This window comes from Neoarius graeffei, chromosome 13 (assembly GCF_027579695.1).
Source record: "Neoarius graeffei isolate fNeoGra1 chromosome 13, fNeoGra1.pri, whole genome shotgun sequence".
Classification (NCBI taxonomy): Eukaryota; Metazoa; Chordata; class Actinopteri; order Siluriformes; family Ariidae; genus Neoarius; species Neoarius graeffei.
In genome coordinates this window covers 43,785,206-43,805,488 of record NC_083581.1, presented here as the reverse complement: position 1 = coordinate 43,805,488, position 20,283 = coordinate 43,785,206, and the positions used below count along the sequence as shown (strand labels likewise).

Below are 20,283 nucleotides of genomic sequence, written 5' to 3'. Positions count from 1 at the left end.
CAAAAGCGCCCTTGCGCCCCCTACCATTAATTGAGACCCTGTTCGAAAGAATTGGGATGGATCTCGTCGGGCCATTAGATCGGTCAACACGAGGGTACCGCTTTATATTGGTTCTGGTGGACTATGCAACGCGATACCCGGAAGCGGTGCCTCTTCGCAATATCTCAGCACGCAGTATTGCAGAGGCCCTCTTCCACGTAATCTCCCGGGTTGGAATCCCGAAAGAGATTCTGACTGACCAACTGAGCGAACACTGAGCGAACTGTATGGGCTACTGGGTATTAAGCCAATCCGCACCAGCGTTTATCACCCACAGATGGACGGTTTAGTTGAATGGTTCAATCGCACCCTCAAGAATATTATCAAGAAGTTCGTAAGTGAGGACGCACGTAACTGGGATAAGTGGCTCAAACCCTTGTTGTTTGCAGTGTGAGAGGTCCCCCAAGCCTCCACGGGGTTCTCCCCGTTTTAATTATTATATGGGCGTAAGCCGCGCGGCATCTTAGATGTACTGCGGGAAAATTGGGAGGAGGGACCTTCACAAAGTAAAAACGAAATTCAGTACGTTATGGACCTGCGCGCAAAACTCCACACGTTCACCCACCTAACTCAGGAGAATTTGCGGCAGGCCCAGGAACGACAAGCCCGCCTGTACAACAAGGGCACGCGCCTTAGAGAGTTCACTCCGGGAGATAAGGTACTCGTCCTGTTGCCCACGTCGAGCTCCAAATTAATCGCCAAGTGGCAAGGACCCTTTGAGGTCACACGGCGAGTCGGGGACATCGACTATGAGGTTAGGCGAACGGACAGGGAGGGGGCACTACAGATCTACCACCTCAATCTGCTGAAACTCTGGAGCGAGGAGGTCCCCGTGGTGTTGGTGTCGGTAGTTCCGGAGAAGGCGGAGCTGGGGCCGGAGGTCCAAAAAGGCACATTGGCATCATGTACCTCTTCGGTCCCCTGTGGAGACCACCTCTCCCCGACCCAACTCACGGAGGTCGCCCAGTTGCAGGCCGAGTTTTCGGATGTGTTCTCGCCCCTGCCCGGTCGCACCAACCTCATAGAACACCACATAGAGATGCCCCCGGGAGTGGTAGTGCGTAGCCGTCCTTATAGATTACCCGAACACAAAAAAAGGTGGTTCGGGAAGAACTTCAGGCCATGCTCGAAATGGGCATCGTCAAGGAGTCCCACAGTGACTGGAGCAGCCCGGTGGTCTTGGTTCCCAAGGCCGACGGCTCGGTCCGGTTCTGTGTGGACTATAGAAAAGTCAACGCGGTGTCTAAATTCGACGCGTACCCAATGCCTCGTATTGATGAGCTGCTCGATCGACTAGGCACGGCTCGTTTTTACTCGACACTGGATTTGACGAAGGGATATTGGCAGATCCCCTTGACTCCATTATCCCGGGAAAAAACGGCCTTTTCCACACCGTTTGGCTTACACCAGTTCGTCACACTTCCGTTTGGGCTGTTTGGAGCGCCCGCTACGTTTCAGCGGCTGATGGACCGGGTCCTCCGGCCCCACGCCACCTATGCGGCCACTTACCTGGACGACATCATCATTTATAGTAATGACTGGCAGCGGCACCTGCAACACCTGAGGGCCGTCCTTAGGTCGCTGAGGCGGGCGGGGCTCACTGCCAACCCGAAGAAGTGTGCGATTGGGTGGGTGGAAGTACGGTATCTGGGCTTCCACTTGGGTAACGGGCAGGTGCGTCCCCAAATTAATAAGACAGCAGCGATTGCGGCCTGCCCGAGGCCCAAGACCAAAAAGGGGGTGAGACAGTTCCTGGGGCTGGCTGGCTACTATCGTAGGTTTATACCTAATTATTCGGACGTCACCAGCCCGCTGACTGACCTCACTAAAAAGGGGGCGCCAGATCCGGTCCAGTGGATGGAGCAGTGCCAGCGGGCTTTCTCTGAGGTAAAGGCTGCACTGTGTGGGGGGCCACTTTTACACTCCCCTGACTTCTCTCTCCCTTTTTTGTTAGAAGGATGCGTCGGACAGAGGGCTGGGGGCCGTTTTGTCCCAGCAGGTGGAGGGGGAGGATCGCCCAGTCCTATACATCAACCGGAAGCTGTCAGTGCATGAGGGGCGCTACAGCACAATTGAGAAAGAGTGCCTGGCAATCAAGTGGGCGGTCCTTGCCCTCCGTTACTACCTGCTGGGGCGCTCTTTCACCCTCTGTTCGGACCACGCGCCCCTCCAGTGGCTCCACCGCATGAAGGATGCCAACACGCGGATCACCCGTTGGTATCTGGCACTCCAACCCTTCAACTTCAAGGTGGTCCACAGGCCGGGGGCGCAGATGGTCGTGGCGGACTTCCTCTCCCGTCAAGGGGGGGGGGGGGGAGTCGGCTGCGGGCCGGACGGGCGCCCAGCCTGAGTCGGGCGGTGGGGGTATGTGGCAGCGGGGGCGTGATCAAGCGCCGGTCTGTGACAGGAGGGGGGAGCCAGGGAAGGTGAGTGGCAGAATCGCTTCACCTGACGGTAATTAACCTGTGTTTTGTGTGTGTTTTCCCAGTAAACCGCTCCCTATTTAAGGAGGCTGAGAGAGAGCAGAGGGAGCGCGACCCGTGTGTGTGTCTGTGTGCGTGTGTGCTTACGCCGTAGTTTAAACTGAAAAGTTATTTAATAAATACGCTTCCTCTACCTCCAAACGTTGTCCTGCCGTCCTCTGTGCTCCACCCACACATCATCCGCGCTACACTCATGTGGCTATATTTGTCACATTAGCGTGACGACTTCCCAGACAGTGCCGCCTGAGGGCTCAAAGCCCACACACATTCAAAAATAATTTCCAAGCTTGCGCTTTATGCACCAAGATGTCTCTGAATTCCCTGAATCTTTTCACAATATTATGCACTGTAGATTTTGAAAGACCTAAAATCTTACATTGAGAAATGTTCTTTTTGAACTGATTAACAATTCTCTCCCAGATTTTGGCACAAATGAGTGAGCCACGGCCCATCCCTGCTTGCAAAGACTGAGCCTTTGGTGCTGCTCTTTTATACCCAATCATGATACCAATTATCCTGCTTATTGTGGAATCTTCCAAAATGGTGTTACTTGAATATTCTATAAACTTTTCAGTCTTTTGTCTCTGTCCTAACTTTTTTTTTTGAATGTGTTACAGGCATCAAATTTGAACTTCATTTATATTTAGAAAATAGAATTTAGTTGGTCAGTGAAACTAATAAAATTATTTTCTTTGTACTTTTGTCAGTGAAATAAAAGTTCACATGAATTAACAAATCACAGATTTTTGTTTTTATTGCATTGTGAAAAATATCCCAACTTTTCTGTAAATGGGGTTAGTACAAGAATTTGGTGGACAAGATTTAATTTAGTTTGGGTTTTCTGAAATCAACATAGAATCAAAATTATACGTACAGGGTCAAAAATAGGCGGCACAGTGGTTAGCACTGTTGCCTCACAGCAAGAAGGTCCGGGTTCAAGCCCAGCAGCCAGCAAGGGCCTTTCTGTGCAGAGTTTGCATGTTCTCCCCGTGTCTGTGTGGGTTTCCTCCGGGTGCTCCGGTTTCCCCTGCAGTCCAAAGACATGCGGGTTAGGTTAATTGGTGGCTCTAAATTGACTGTAGGTGTGAATGTGAATGGTTGTCTGTGTCTATGTGTCAGCCCTGCGATGACCTCGCAACTTGTCCAGGGTGTACCCTGCCTCTCGTCCATAGTCAGCTGGGACAGGCTCCAGCTTGTCTGCAACCCTGCAGAACAGGGTAAGCGGCTACAGATGATGGATGCATGGGTCAAAAATATACATACTGCACACCTAATATTTGGCTGCATTTCCCTTAGCAAGTTTTAATGTTAGCCTGCTTTGTCCATTCTACAACCAACTATGTGTGTTTGGGGTCACTGTCCTGTTGAAACACCCAATTGTGTCCAGGTTTCTGATGGTTTCAGGTTATACTGAAGAATTCTTCAGTAGTTCTCCTTCATTATTCCATCTATTTTGTGCAATGTACCAGTCATACAGCTCCAGAGCATGATGCTATCATCACCATGCTTAACAGTTGGTATGGCGTTCCTCTGTATCTATGGTCATTGTGGCCAAACTACTCAATCATTGTCTCATCTGACCATAAATCTTCCCTCCAGAAGGCTTTTTCTTGGTTCATTAGGTCAGCTGCAAACTTTAGTTGAACCTGAATGTGTCAGTTTTGGAGCATTGGCTTCCTTCTTGGATGGTAAAACTTGCTTGATTATAGACAGTAACAGTAGTGTTCCAACAGCTTCCAGTTCATGGCAGGCCTGTGCCTTGGTTTCTGGGTTGTTCCTGACCATCCCAACCAGTTTCCTCACAGCTGAGAGTGATAGTTTGAGTCTTCTTCCAGCAAAGTGGCTTGGCACAGTGGCTACAGCTCCCAACAATTGTTTGAACTGGTAATCTTCAAATCTGAAGTTGTTTAGAAATGACTCCAGGAGACATTCCTGACTTGTGTAATTCTGTTATCCTCTTTCTCAGATCTGCACTGAGCTCCATGGACTTTCCCATTGTACTGTGTTGGTCCAATATTAAACAAACCCTTTTTTATGTTGGCACAGAGAAGCTACCAGCTGTACTCAATCATGATCATTAACAGGAAGTTAAGAGACCTCGGCCTTGGCAAGTTAAAAGACATTTTGGAACTTTCAGCACCACTGAATTAACAATCTAAGTGGGTGTATGTATATTTTTGATACTGTATGTATCATTTTGATCCTGTATTGTTTTAATAAAACCCAAAATGAATTAAAACTTGTGCACCAAATTATTTTTTTCCATTTAATGATGTATGTTGTACAATCATTCTGCCACAGAAAAAGAACAGTTCAAATAAATTATTGAAAGTCCAATATTGCCATGACATGATGAGTGTATGTAAATTTCTGACTGCAATTGTATTCCAGTATTTGTAGTCGTGCTGATCTGCACAGTGGTGATGTAAAAGAAAGAAATGGAAATGATGTGTGTGTGTGTGTGTGTGTGTGTGTGTGTGTGTGTGTGTTAATGCCACTTTTTACTTACAGTAAAATATTAGTAATATTTATTGGAAGTGTTTGTGTAAAGTAAAACTGATTATTACAGCTGAATAACCGAATATACAGTGGTGCTTGAAAGTTTGTGAACCCTTTAGAATTTTCTATATTTCTGCATAAATATGACCTAAAACAACATCAGATTTTCACAAAAGTCCTAAAAGTAGATAAAGAGAACCCAGTTAAAGAAATGAGACAAAAATATTCTACTTGGTCATTTATTTATTGAGGAAAATGATCCAATATTACATATCTGTGAGTGGCAAAAGTATGTGAACCTCTAGGATTAGCAGTAAATTTAAAGGTGAAATTAGAGTCAGGTGTTTTCAATCAATGGGATGACAATCAGGTGTGAGTGGGCACCCTGTTTTATTTAAAGAACAGGGATCTATCAAAGTCTGATCTTCACAACACATGTTTGTGGAAGTGTATCATGGCACGAACAAAGGAGATTTCTGAGGACCTCAGAAAAAGCGTTGTTGATGCACATCAGGCTGGAAAAGGTTACAGAACCATCTCTAAAGAGTTTGGACTCCACCAATCCACAGTCAGACAGATTGTGTACAAATGGAGGAAATACAAGACCATTGTTACCCTCCCCAGGAGTGGTCGACCAGCAAAGATCACTCCCAGAGCAAGGTGTGTAATAGTCATTGAGGTCACAAAAGACCCCAGGGTAACTTCTAAGCAACTGAAGGCCTCTCTCACATTGGCTAATGTTAAGGTTCATGAGTCCACCATCAGGAGAACACTGAACAACAATGGTGTGCATGGCAGGGTTGCAAGGGGAAAGCCACTGCTCTCCAAAAAGAACATTGCTGCTCATCTGCAGTTTGCAAAAGATCACGTGGACAAGCCAGAAGGTTATTGGAAAAATGTTTTGTGGACGGATGAGACCAAAATAGAACTTTTTGGTTTAAATGAGAAGCGTTATGTTTGGAGAAAGGGAAGCACTGCATTCCAGCATCAGAACCTTATCCATCTGTGAAACATGGTGGTGGCAATATCATGGTTTGGGCCTGTTTTACTGCATCTGGGCCAGGACGGCTTGCCATCATTGATGGAACAATGAGTTCTGAATTATACCAGCGAATTCTAAAGGAAAATGTCATGACATCTGTCCATGAAGTGAATCCCAAGAGAAGGTGGATCATGCAGCAAGACAGCAACCCTAAGCACACAAGTCGTTCTACCAAAGAATGGTTAAAGAGGGATAAAGTTAATGTTTTGGAATGGCCAAGTCAAAGTCCTGAGCTTAATCCAATGGAAATGTTGTGGAAGGACCTGAAGCGAGCAGTTCATGTGAGGAAACCCACCAACATCCCAGAGTTGAAGCTGTTCTGTATGGAGGAATGGGCTAAAATTCCTCCAAGCCAGTGTGCAGGACTGATCAACAGATACCGCAAACGTTTAGTTGCAGTTATTGCTGCACAAGGGGGTCACACCAGATACTGAAAGCAAAGGTTCACATACTTTTGCCACTCACAGATGTGTAATATTGGATAATTTTCCTCAATAAATAAATGACCAAGTATAATATTTTTGTCTCATTTGTTTAACTGGGTTCTCTTTGTCAACTTTTAGGACTTGTGTGAAAATCTGATGATGTTTTAGGTCATATTTATGCAGAAATATAGAAAATTCTAAAGGGTTCACAAACTTTCAAGCACCACTGTATAAACAGGGTGCACTACTTAAAGCTTATAGAGTAATATATTAATAATCTTTATTTACATAGTACATAAACAGTGCATTAATATTTTTTATTATACAGTAGTTAGTGCATCACTCTGCATGTTACAATGAAACCATGACTACACTTGCTACAGGCAGTCTGTGCATTCTGTCGGAACTATTTCCATTAACAAAGTAAAAATTATATATGTTTGAAATGTCAGATACTTTATTAATTTCTTGTTTCTATAACTGTTGTATGCAAGTAACATTACACTTGGAGTCATGCTGCTGTACTCGCATAGCTATGATTACCTGAGATTACCTGTGGATTCCCTTTGATTAGCTGTGGATTACCTGTGACTACCTGAGATGACCTGTGGATTACCTATGGATCACCTGTGACTACCTGTGACTACCTGAGATTACCTGTAATTAGCTGTGGATTACTTCTTATTACCTGTAGTATTGTGCTGATATTGAATAGAACAGCATTCTTATTCATGCAATATTGTGTAATAATTAAGGTCATTACTAAAGTTTGTGGGCGGCACGGTGGTGTAGTGGCTAGCGCTGTCGCCTCACAGCAAGAAGGTCCTGGGTTCGAGCCCCGGGGCCGGCGAGGGCCTTTCTGTGTGGAGTTTGCATGTTCTCCCCGTGTCCGCGTGGGTTTCCTCCGGGTGCTCTGGTTTCCCCCACAGTCCAAAGACATGCAGGTTAGGTTAACTGGTGACTCTAAATTGACCGTAGGTGTGAATGTGAGTGTGAATGGTTGTCTGTGTCTATGTGTCAGCCCTGTGATGACCTGGCGACTTGTCCAGGGTGTACCCCGCCTTTCGCCCATAGTCAGCTGGGATAGGCTCCAGCTTGCCTGCGACCCTGTAGAAGGATAAAGCGGCTAGAGATAATGAGATGAGATGAGACTAAAGTTTGTATATAATAGTGAGGTATATGACTGAAAGTTAATTACTGTTATATATTAACAATTGCGATTATGGAATAAGGAAGTAAGAAAAGCTTCAGGGTGGTAACAGTAATGCTACAGTTGCTTATTTAAAGTTTTAGCTGGAACATTTTCTGAGTGTGTTTTATGTGTCTGAATTTTGAAACCAGTGTAGGTGTGGGCTTTATCCCAGAAGTGAACGCCATGCTAAAGAGAGAGAGAGAGAGAGAGAGCTGTGTTCAAATGTAGATTTTGTGTAATTGTGTGGGGGTTTTTAAGGTGACATAAAAAAAAAACTGGCTTTTTCAGTGCTTGTGCACAAAAATTTGGATATCTGGAGCCTCCCAGGCCACAAACTCTGAAATAAGACACCCAGTCAGTTTCTTTTGTTCTGCCTATTTCAGAAAACATGAGCTTTTACAAGCCATTCGGTTTTGTCTCCCCTTTCTATGTCACAAGCTCATTAAAATGATGCCACTCCCTCATCTGACTATCTCCACTCATGGCTTGAGAACTGCATTTGTGAACGAATATTCATAAGGGAAGTGCTACCTGATTGGCCGGCGTGGCAGTGAACAGTGGCTCATTATCATTTAAAGGAACAGGCACCTAAACTGACTGTTTTGAACAGGGTTGTTTAGACAGGGTGAGAAGGGAGCTGTGGTGTTTTATCTTTGTGGTATTTTGACCAAAGCATGTCAGAGACCTCAGTAAGACCTCAGGGAACTGTGTCAACTTGTGGAAAAGAGGTATAATATGTCACCTTTAAAAGGCATAAGAGTGATGTAACGATCTTAAAAGTGCACATGCTGTGAATAAATAATGCAGTAAAACAGTCATACTCATTTATTCTTCATCTGGTCAAGGCTTCAGAACCCGAACACTGCACCATGTATAAACATGTAATAAACTCTGAATTTTAATAATAAATTCAGCTTTAATATAGGGATCAATTGTGTAAGAGTGCCATCTAGTGCTTCATCTCATCCGTCTGTCCATCCATTATCTCATCTCATCTCATCTCATCTCATCTCATCTCATCATCTCTAGCCGCTTTATCCTTCTACAGGGTCGCAGGCAAGCTGGAGCCTATCCCAGCTGACTATAGGCAAGAGGCGGGGTACACCCTGGACAAGTCGCCAGGTCATCACAGGGCTGTGCTTCATCTCATTCACTCTTTAAATTTTTACATATTTTTGTATATTTTAATTGCAGATACTATATCTCAAAGCAGGATTCATTAAAAAAAGAAATATATACATTTTGAGCTTTATTAATATTTAAACTGAACTTGTTCATGTACAAATTATTGGAAGACATGTCCAGATTCTCTATTTAAAATTGCACATGAATTATCCTTTTTTCTAAATACAGTATCTATTCTGTTAAAAAAGGCAACATATTGTCCCAGCGTATTAATATCACGAGTTGAAAAAAATTGACAAAATATTACCCCTGAAATATTTTTAATCTGTAATATTGTTTTTGTTAACATTTTTAATGTTGACAAAATGACAGAAAAAGTGATTTTTATACACAAAATATTTTTGAGACGTATAAAATTAGTGCAGTTTAGAATTATCATGATGATGCAGCTGATTTTGGATTTTTTAAAACTATCTTCAATTAAAATGAAAAAAAGTGTTCTTAAAAAAGTTAATAAATATACGAATAAAAAGATTATAAAATGTATGTAAATATAAAAGAACAATAAAAATAGATAAAACAGAAAATACTTTATATGTAGTGATTTTTGTTATGTTTTAGCTGTGTATTTAATTATTTAATCTATTTAAACTTTATTTTTTTAGTCATTTGAAAGCTTAGTCATGAAAAAAAAGAAATATGGGATGTGTATCAGTATCAGCTCATACTCAAGATTTTAGGATCACTATCTGAAGAGAAAGTGTGTGATCCTGCCATGATTAATAAAAATGTGATTTGGTGCAGATTTATGAGACACACTGAGAGCTGAGTGTAGAGAGAAACCAGAGAAATCATCCATTCATCCATCCATTATCTGTAACCACTTATCCTGTGCAGAGTCGCAGGCAAGCTGGAGCCTATCCCAGCTGACTACGGGCGAAAGGCGGGGTACACCCTGAGCAAGTCACCAGGTCATCGCAGGGCTGACACATCGAAAGACAACCATTCACACTCACATTCACACCTACGGTCAATTTAGGCCCTGTCCACACGGCAACGGATTCAGGTGAATCTGATAAAATTGTTTATCGTTTCGGCCTGGCGTCCACACGGCACCGGCGTTTTGGGTGCCCCAAAACGAAATCTTTTGAGAACGGGTTCCAGAGTGAAAAAATCTGGCAACGGAGCCGTTGCGAAGTCGTCTGGATGAGTAGAACGGATTTGTTTACGATGACATCACAACCACATGTGCTTCACGCTGGGTAGAAGTGTAACGAACTCGATGCGAGTTGTCAACAAATCCTATAACTTGGTTCATGAAACGCACTTACAAAATATTTTCACTGTGAATATTTATTGTGTAATGGTGCAAAGTGAGAGAGAGAGAGAGAGAGAGAGAGAGAGTGAGAGAATAGCCCTTAGGGCAGAGTCAATCCCGCCAGCAAAAATAGGGGAAAAAAAAGTTGCGATCTCACCTCTTCAGATGTTTATTCCGGACCATTAAAGAATTCTGGAGGATATCAGAATGTTGGCGTACCGGCTTCCATCTACCCCCGTTCATTCCTCTTTCTGCGTCTCCATTCAAAAAACGAGCATGTGATTTAAAGGGACTATATCCATAGGATAGGGAGTGAGAAAGTGTGTGTGAGTGACAGGGATAGTCACTGTGCGCATGCGCAGTTATGCGCACGCGTCTACTTCTATTGTTCTGGTGTCTCCGATGGGACCGTCTTACAGCGCACGTAGTGGTGTGGCATGTGTATTGCATCATTTTCAGCAAGCGTTGCGTTGCCATATGAACCTGATATTTTACTGATCCGTTGCCCATGTGGACGCGATATTTAAAAAAAAAAATCTCATTGCCGTTGTCGTGTGGATGTAGCCTTAGAGTCACCAGTTAACCTAACCTGCATGTCTTTGGACTGTGGGGGAAACCGGAGCACCTGGAGGAAACCCACGCGGACACAGGGAGAACATGCAAACTCCACACAGAAAGGCCCTCGCTGGCTGCTGGGCTCAAACCCAGAACCTTCTTGCTGTGAGGTGACAGTGCTAACCACTACATCACCGTGCCGCCCCGAGAGAAATCATTTATTTAATAATGTCACATTACAGGTATACTCTAGAGTCATTTGGCAATAGCACTGTTGCCTCACAGCAAGAAGGCCCGGGTTCAAGCCCAGTGGATGGCGAGGGCCTTTCTGTGTGGAGTTTGCATGTTCTCCCCGTGTCTGCGTGGGTTTCTTCCGGATGCTCCAGTTTCCCCCACAGTCCAAAGACATGCAGGTTAGGTTAACTGGTGGCTCTAAATTGACCGTAGGTGTGAATGTGAGTGTGAATGGTTGTTTGTCTCTATGTGTCAGCCCTGTGATGACCTGGTGACTTGTCCAGGGTGTACCCCACCTTTCGCCCGTAGTCAGCTAGGATAGGCTCCAGCTTGCCTGCGACCCTGTAGAACAGGATAAGCAGCTACAGATAATGGATGGATGATTTCTCTAGGGGCGGCATGGTGGTGTAGTGGTTAGCACTGTCACCTCACAGCAAGAAGGTCCTGGATTCGAGCCCAGCGGATGGTGAGGGCCTTTCTGTGTGGAGTTTGCATGTTAGGACTTTATGTTAGGACTGTTAATGTTATAGTCATGTTGTCTGTTGTTGCCCGGATGGGGATGGGTTCCCTTTTGAGTCTGGTTCCTCTCGAGGTTTCTTCCTCATGTCATCTGAGGGAGTTTTTCCTTGCCACTATCGCCACAGGCTTGCTCATTGGGGATAGATTGAGGATAAAATTAGCTCATATTTTAAGTCGTTCAAATTCTGTAAAGCTGCTTTGTGACAATGTTTATTGTTAAAAGTGCTATACAAATAAACTTGACTTGACTTGTTCTCCCCGTGTCTGCGTGGGTTTCCCCCGGGTGCTCCGGTTTCCCCCACAGTCTAAAGACATGCAGGTTAGGCTAATTGGTGGCTCTAAATTGACCGTAGGTGTGAATGTGAGTGTGAATGGTTGTTTGTCTCTATGTGTCAGCCCTGTGATGACCTGGTGACTTGTCCAGGGTGTACCCCGCCTTTCGCCCGTAGTCAGCTGGGATAGGCTCCAGCTTGCCTGCAACCCTGCACAGGATAAGCGGCTACAGATAATGGCTGGATGATTTCTCTGGGGGCGGCATGGTGGTGTAGTGGTTAGCACTGTCACCTCACAGCAAGAAGGTCCTGGGTTCGAGCCCAGCAGACGGTGAGGGCCTTTCTGTGCAGAGTTTGCATGTTCTCCTCATGTCTGCGTGGGTTTCCCCAACAGTCCAAAGACATGCAGGTTAGGTTAATTGGTGGCTCTAAATTGACCGTAGGTGTGAATGTGAGTGTGAATGGTTGTTTGTCTCTGTGTCAGCCCTGTGATGACCTGGCGACTTGTCCAGGGTGTACCCCGCCTTTCGCCCGTAGTCAGCTGGGATAGGCTCCAGCTTGCCTGCAACTCTGCACAGGGTAAGCGGCTACAGATAATGGATGGATGGATGGATGGATGGATGGATGGATGGATAATTGACTCTGCATGAGTGTGCAGCATGGTCGTCGCCACCATTGAATGTGAAGGGGACGTGTCCCCCTCACATTTCATAATTCTTCGTTTGGACCCCTCCACGTTTAACATAAAATATTAGTTCACCCAGCGCTGTTTCTATTGCTTTGTGAAAGAATCCATTGCACTTGATCGATAAGAGAATACACATCCCACTGAAAATTCACTCCGGGTTTTCCGGGCGTTACCTACAACAACTCACCGCATGCGAGTGAAGTGAATCTCAGCGCGAGCAGAGACATTTTGGTGCAGCTGCTTGAAAGTGGAGGAGGTGACGTCATCCCCATTGCCACCTCACAATGTCTAGCTTTTGCTGAAACCTTATTCTTTTGTTATATGCCCTCAAAATTAACCCTAGGCCACGTTAAATTAATGTTCAACTAAACAATGAAATAAGCTTAGCCTAATGGGGTATTCTTGGTTGATAATGAATTGTTTGCAGTATTTGCTCCCTCCCCAGACACAATGGACATACGGACATTCTTTACAAAGAAGCGGAAAATAGTCAAAATTTCCCCACAGGACAGGGTTTTTTGTCACAATGGAAATGTTAGTGCAGTTAGCTGGCTAGTCAATGTTAGATGTATCAGCTAGCTTAATGTTACAGTGGGGCAAAAAAATATTTAGTCAGCCACCAATTGTGCAAGTTCTCCCACTTAAAAAGATGAGAGAGGCCTGTGATTTTCATCATAGGTACACTTCAACTATGAGAGACAGAATGGGGGGAAAGAATCCAGGAAATCACATTGTAGGATTTTTAATGAATTAATTGGTAAATTCCTTGATAAAATAAGTATTTGGTCACCTACAAACAAGCAAGATTTCTGGCTCTCACAGACCTGTAACTTCTTCTTTAAGAGGCTCCTCTGTCCTCCACTCGTTACCTGTATTAATGGCACCTGTTTGAACTCGTTATCAGTATAAAAGACACCTGTCCACAACCTCAAACAGTCACACTCCAAACTCCACTATGGCCAAGACCAAAGAGCTGTCAAAGGACACCAGAAACAAAATTGTAGACCTGCACCAGGCTGGGAAGACTGAATCTGCAATAGGTAAGCAGCTTGGTGTGAAGAAATCAACTGTGGGAGCAATTATTAGAAAATGGAAGACATACAAGACCACTGATAATCTCCCTCGATCTGGGGCTCCACGCAAGATCTCACCCCGTGGGGTCAAAATGATCACAAGAACGGTGAGCAAAAATCCCAGAACCACACGGGGGGACCTAGCGAATGACCTGCAGAGAGCTGGGACCAAAGTAACAAAGGCTACCATCAGTAACACACTACGCCGCCAGGGACTCAAATCCTGCAGTGCCAGACGTGTCCCCCTGCTTAAGCCAGTACATGTCCAGGCCCGTCTGAAGTTTGCTAGAGAGCATTTGGATGATCCAGAAGAGGACTGGGAGAATGTCATATGGTCAGATGAAACCAAAATAGAACTTTTTAGTAAAAACTCAACTTGTCGTGTTTGGAGGAGAAAGAATGCTGAGTTGCATCCAAAGAACACCATACCTACTGTGAAGCATGGGGGTGGAAACATCATGCTTTGGGGCTGTTTTTCTGCAAAGGGACCAGGACGACTGATCCGTGTAAAGGAAAGAATGAATGGGGCCATGTATCGTGAGATTTTAAGTGAAAACCTCCTTCCATCAGCAAGGGCATTGAAGATGAAACGTGGCTGGGTCTTTCAGCATGACAATGATCCCAAACACACCGCCCGGGCAACGAAGGAGTGGCTTCGTAAAAAGCATTTTAAGGTCCTGGAGTGGCCTAGCCAGTCTCCAGATCTCAACCCCATAGAAAATCTTTGGAGGGAGTTGAAAGTCCGTGTTGCCCAGCGACAGCCCCAAAACATCACTGCTCTAGAGGAGATCTGCATGGAGGAATGGGCCAAAATACCAGCAACAGTGTGTGAAAACCTTGTGAAGACTTACAGAAAACATTTGACCTCTGTCATTGCCAACAAAGAGTATATAACAAAGTATTGAGATGAACTTTTGTTATTGACCAAATACTTATTTTCCACCATAATTTGCAAATAAATTCTTTAAAAATCAGACAGACAATGTGATTTCCTGGATTCTTTCCCCCCATTCTGTCCCTCATAGTTGAAGTGTACCTATGATGAAAATTACAGGCCTCTCTCATCTTTTTAAGTGGGAGAACTTGCACAATTGGTGACTGACTAAATACTTTTTTGCCCCACTGTAGCTATCATTTAATTCAAACCCAGTAGGCCTACTTTACTGTAATGCCAAGCATGAGGTCAAGTCTGCTCTGATGATATTTATTGATTCCCTGTTGTGATTTGAAGAACTTGTTTTGTCTGGTCTTTGCCAGTTTTCTGGAAAGTAAGATGGGAAATCAGTGTATGGGGAAGGAATAGTAGAAAGGAAAGCAATGGAGAGAGATGGATGTTATTCCAGGTGGATTGTGAAGGAAAGGGGGATAAAAGTTATGAAGTGGTAGAAATTGTGGTGACACCAATGTAAGGAGTTATATCTATAAATCTATTTGTTATACTAATCTGTAAATGTTACTGTAGTACCACCATTGCATGTAGGTTAACAAAACTGCACTTGTTCATTGTGTGAAGTTATCTTTTATATGTCGTTGCTTGACACAGTGTAATTTTGTGTTATGAAGACTGCATGATGCCATGCCATTTTTGTTATGAGTATCACTAAATCGGAAAAAAGTAAAACACACCCACTAAAGTCACTGTTGGTGGTGAACAAAATTGCACCTGTTCATTGTGTGACGTTATTTTTTATGTGTCACCGTTGCTTGACCCAGTGTGATTTTGTGTTATGAAGTTTGCATGATGCCATGTCATGCCTGTTCATTGTGTGAAATTATGAATATTCTTATTTTTAAACAGACAGTTGAGTGTCACTATTGCTTGGCCCAGTGGCATGTTGTGTTACATCTAAAACTAAATAAAAAAGGAAACACAAAAAGTAAAATGCACCCATAAAGTCATTGTTGGTGATAAATTGTGTCACATTCATCTTATTATCTTAGGCAGAGCAGTGGGTTTAAAAACAGGCTGATGAATATATGGACTAGTTGAATGAGGACTTATTGTTGAGTCTCTACAATAGTCATTGAATTAAGTGACTTTTGTAGGTAAAATTAGGTGTTTAACAACCTGTTAAAAAATACACCAGAATGCAGGAAATGGCATCTAATTAATTAAAAATTTTCTGGGGGAGAACCCCCAGACCCCCACCAGTGTCCCCCCCCCCCCACACACACACACGCACACACATTAAACAGACCCTCCAGGATTTTGCGATGTTGCGATTTGCAACTTCAACGCAAATTCAACCAATCCCCGCAAATTCAGGGCGGTGTTGCAATTATATCCAATCACCGCAACTTTCCCGCAAATTTGACCAATCGTTGGCGTCGTCTTGAGGTGACGTCAACAAACTACCTTCCGCCTTACTTCCGTGTATACGTTCAAGAGAAGCAGCATGTGCGAGTCAGTGTTTATATCGGCTTAAATTCTGTTACTGAAAGTGTGTGTTTACAGTGAAGGACTGTGTGCACTTTACATTTTTTTTTATTTACTACAAGAAATTAATGGATGCCAACATTTTTGCCAAAATGGTATTTTATTTTCCATTGTTTAGGCAGCTTCAGCATCATACTGTGAGATTCTGTTCAAATTGTTTTTTTTCTTCTATGAAGCCTGAGCCATTTATTTTATTAGTTTATAATTATTGTTTAATTTAGTCTTCAGGAGAGACTGCCTGCACACAGTACTAGTATTAATAGTTTTTTTTTCTTACATGAAAGCTGAGGCATTTATATTATATTTTAAGGTAACTTCATGTTGTGCTGTGAGGTTCTATGCACTTTAACTTTTGAACCAACAGGTGCATTTGGATAAGTAAAGCCTATTTTTCTGCATTTTTGTAGTCCTGGTAATCTTTTATATTGGTAAAGATGTTTATAGGACCATTTCTCAGTGTCTTTGTTTTTTTAATCAATAGTTTTTCAGTAATAACTTAATATTTAACATATCACTCAATTTTAATCACAAAAAGAGAAAATCGCAACAATTTCTCGCAACTTTCACTTCCTCCCGCAATGTAATCGCAACAAAAACCTAAAAAACAACGCAACTTTCATCACAATTTTTTGGAAAACCCCCCGCAACATCAGACATTTTAGCCCGCAACAATCACAAAAAAGGCCCGCAAAATCCTGGGGGGACTGAATAAAAATGCTTCTGATGCCCCTGGTGTGCAGGAAAGGGCCATCTCAGTCAGTCATTCATTCTAATAAACAGCTGAAAATGTTCAGAGACAGCTACAATGAGCTTAAAGCAGGGGTTTTCAAAGTGTGGGAGAGTCAGCCCCCCCCCTCAGAGAGCAAATAAACAACAGCGCTCCCCTTACAATTTTTGTTGTTGCTATACTTAATGTTCCATTCGCATTTTAAAAAAAAATGGTTGTTGTATACATTTTTATTTTTTCTTTTACACATTTTAAACATCTGTGCTTTTTTAAAACCTCTTTTTTTTTTTTACACATTTTAAACATCTGTGCTTTTTTTCAAACATCTTGTTTTACACATTTTAAACATCTCATAGCATCGTTAGCTAGCACCTCTTGGCAGACAGCACACTGTGGCAGTGGAGCATCTTCAGATCCAGTCCATGAAAATCCAAACTTTAAATAATCGTGGTCATACTTCCTTCTTTTTTTGCTTGGCCCAGACTCTGTCTCCTCACTCACTGTAGCTTTAGGTACTAAAAATCGATCCATTTTGTCTCTGGCAAAGGCTAGCTGAAGTTCGCTAAATGTCCGCAATTAGGGTTGCCACTATTCAGAAATGAAAATAAGGGACGCCCACCACGGCTCCTTGAGGCCATGACCACCACGGGTACGACTCCCATGGGGTGGGGTGCCCGCAGCAGTGGTATGTTTTATTTTGTAGGTGTTTTTAGTAAAGGGGTGATCAAGAAAGCAATTACTCATACTTTAAGCTTGAAATGCTTTATTGCCAATGCTGTAGAAATGTATAATGTACAAGTGGGCAGCAATGAACTTTTAAAATATAATCTAAATATAGAACTGTGACACTGATGCTTGTGTCTTCTGTGTTCTTACATATCTGCAGTGTTGCTCTCCTGACGAATGCTGTCTAATGTCAGACAGCCCACCGTCCGCCACTGAACACACTCGCCGACAGACTTTACAGTTTGCTCTGTAGTCGTCTCCACTCACGCTGTCCAGCCAAGGATGTGCCTCATCCCACTCACGTCTGTATTTTTGTAAGCGTTTACGCTTTTGAGGATGTGGTGGAGTGCCGGGTGCAGCAGACATTTTTAAAAGGCCCGGGTTTTTTGAGCAGCACCGGTGTGTGTTGTCTGTCTCTAGGCAACCGTGACAGCGCCACACACAGTGACGCAGGCAGCCAGGCACAGATGCACAGAGTAGAGCCCTGCACTCCCGCGGGAGTCCCGCGGGACCCGCCGCAAAGCAGTGCGGCGCGGGACAAATTTTGAAAGCTCATTGCGGGCGCGGGCGGGAAAGGTGATAAGCTGCAGTCCCGCTAACTAAAAACGTGTTTAAAATAAAATTTATAAATTATTAGTTTATGTCTATCGTATATAATTTGTGCTGGATATTTTATTTGGCATTAATGAAAACATTTTAAGATGCCTATGGTCTAATCTCGCGTACGTTTTCGATTCCTTTCCGCTCTTCCGTGTTTGAGATCTCCGATCATGGCAGAAGAGCAGAGCTCCTCTAGTGAAGCTCACAGTGCTTCAGAAGTAAGTGCTGCTTTAAAAAGAGGTACATTTACCGTTAAAAAGTCAAGAGTATTAGTCCTAAGTATTAAAAAGTATTTTAAAAAAGTATTAAAAAAAGTATTAACTAGTATTAAAAAGGACGGTGTATCGCACAGATTGTTCAGTTTAAAGCTAGAAATAGACAGTGTATAATCTGAGGAGCTGGTTGTGGTTGCGCAGCACTTCATATGAGAGGAGAATGAAATCGCGGTTGGAATCATAACGCCACAGACTCGGAAGAGGGAGTGCGAGTGCGCAAAGCGAGAGCTGTCAATCATGAGCGCATGCAGCGCTCAACTTGGAATGTGGCAGCAGAATGTCAGAGTCTAAACAATAAGCTTACAATAAATGAAGGCTCGGTCAGTGGAGAGCTCAGCTAAGCTCAGCATGTTTAATTCCCCAAGCCAATGACAAGAACTTTCGTGAGAAATAACGCGAACGTCTACATCATGCGGGATTTGCGGGCGGGAGTGGGACAAAATATGGCAGGCGCGGGCGGGACTGAAAATCATAATTCTTTGCGGGAGCGGGACTGCACAATGCGGGAGCGAGCGGGACTTAAAATTCTGTCCCGCGCAGACTTCTAGCACAAAGCATGACACAGAGGGGAAGGGTTTGTGTCCTGGGTAGATCCCGCAACGTAGTATTTCCTGTTTTATTTTGTTCATTATTGCTAGATTTAGTGTTGATATGTGTGAGACAGACATGCGTATTGGACATTTATGAAAATACGGAACAAATCGCGTCCCATATCGGTTCAATACGGGACACAAGATTTAATTGCCAAATAAAGGCCGATTCTGTATTTTACGGGACGGGTGACAACCCTATCCGCAATAGTAACTTATTCTGGTTTATTTTTCCTCACGTTGCGCCCCCCCTGAAGAACTCTGGCGCCCCCTAGGGGAGGCGCACCCCACACTTTGAAAAGCCCTGGCTTAAAGTATATGGAGATGCTTCATTTGGTCAATTTAAATGCTAAATTAATTCAAAAGGAAGTAAGTTATTTAAGTGATATTTTAATGACAAAAAAGTGCAAACAAGAATCTCCCCGAGTTCCCCTGGGATAAAGTGTGAGTGCGGATGGAGGCAGTGATGGAGAGGATTTGGAGATTTTTCACTCACATCTGCCACGTCGGCAGGAACAGAGCCAGAAACAGACCCGCACAGAAGTGTTGTGTTAGTACTTTATTAATGCACAGAATATCAGAAACTCAGCCGTGTGCATGCTGGAGGAGAACAGGAAAGTGCTGTCTGAAGTAAATGAATCAGTGGAAAGTAAAGCTGTGCTGTTGTTGTTGATTATTTTCCCCGCATGCGCGGCTGTTAGTGAAGGAATCCGTGCAGAAGAGAGCGAGACTCACCGAGCCGCGATATTTCTCCAGAGAAACTAATTTCCCTCTGCTGTTCACCACCTTAAACGTGTAAAAGTCTTTCTGCTTCGCCTCCATTAAACACGACAAGAGGGCTAAAGCCAGAACTCGGAGGATCATCTTCATCTTCCCTCACTGACCTGCCGCTGCTCACTGCAGCTCCTCCCCACCGCCGGCTGCGCCGCGGGCTGCTGCTGCGGATCAGCACTGCGCTCCAAATACGCAGCAGGTTTAAAAATAATACATAAATAAATAAAAGCGCAGCTTAAAGGAATACTCCGGAGTGAAATGCTTTTCAGGGCTATTTTCGCATGATTGGGAGTGCATACGTTGAGTCGGTAGCACAATCACGTCAATCGGTTGTGTTTTGAGAAAGTTGTTTTTTTGTGATTTAAACCGAAAGCGCTAACACGGCAGTGCGAGGGGCATGTCATTTCTACGGCAGAGCAATAGGGCCAGGGTTTTATATTTTATTTGGAAACTTCTGAGAAAAAAACTCAGAATTTTCGAGATTAAAGTCAGAAATTTCGAGAAAAAAGTAAACAATTTCGAGAAACAATCTCAAAACTTTTGAGAAAAAAAGTCAAAAATTTCGAGAAAAAAGTCAAAATTTTAGAGAAAAAAAAGTCGAAATTTTTGAGAAAAAAAAAGTCAGAAATCTGTAGAAGGCAGGCTTCCTTATGGAAGTGACACTCACTCGCGGCCGGTAGACATGAATGG

The 20,283-nt window shown here is 43.7% G+C and overlaps 1 protein-coding gene across 1 annotated transcript in view; it reads right to left on the bottom strand.

Annotated features, from left to right (window-relative positions):
- The window catches only part of gpx7 (glutathione peroxidase 7), a 35,590-nt gene extending 15,877 nt beyond the window's left edge, over positions 1-19,713 (bottom strand). The window contains exon 1 of the mRNA XM_060936834.1: positions 19,555-19,713. Within this exon, the coding sequence (XP_060792817.1) occupies positions 19,555-19,689 (135 nt within the window). The 5' untranslated portion in view covers positions 19,690-19,713. The remainder of the gene's footprint in view (positions 1-19,554) is intronic.
- Positions 19,714-20,283: the final 570 nt, after the last annotated feature.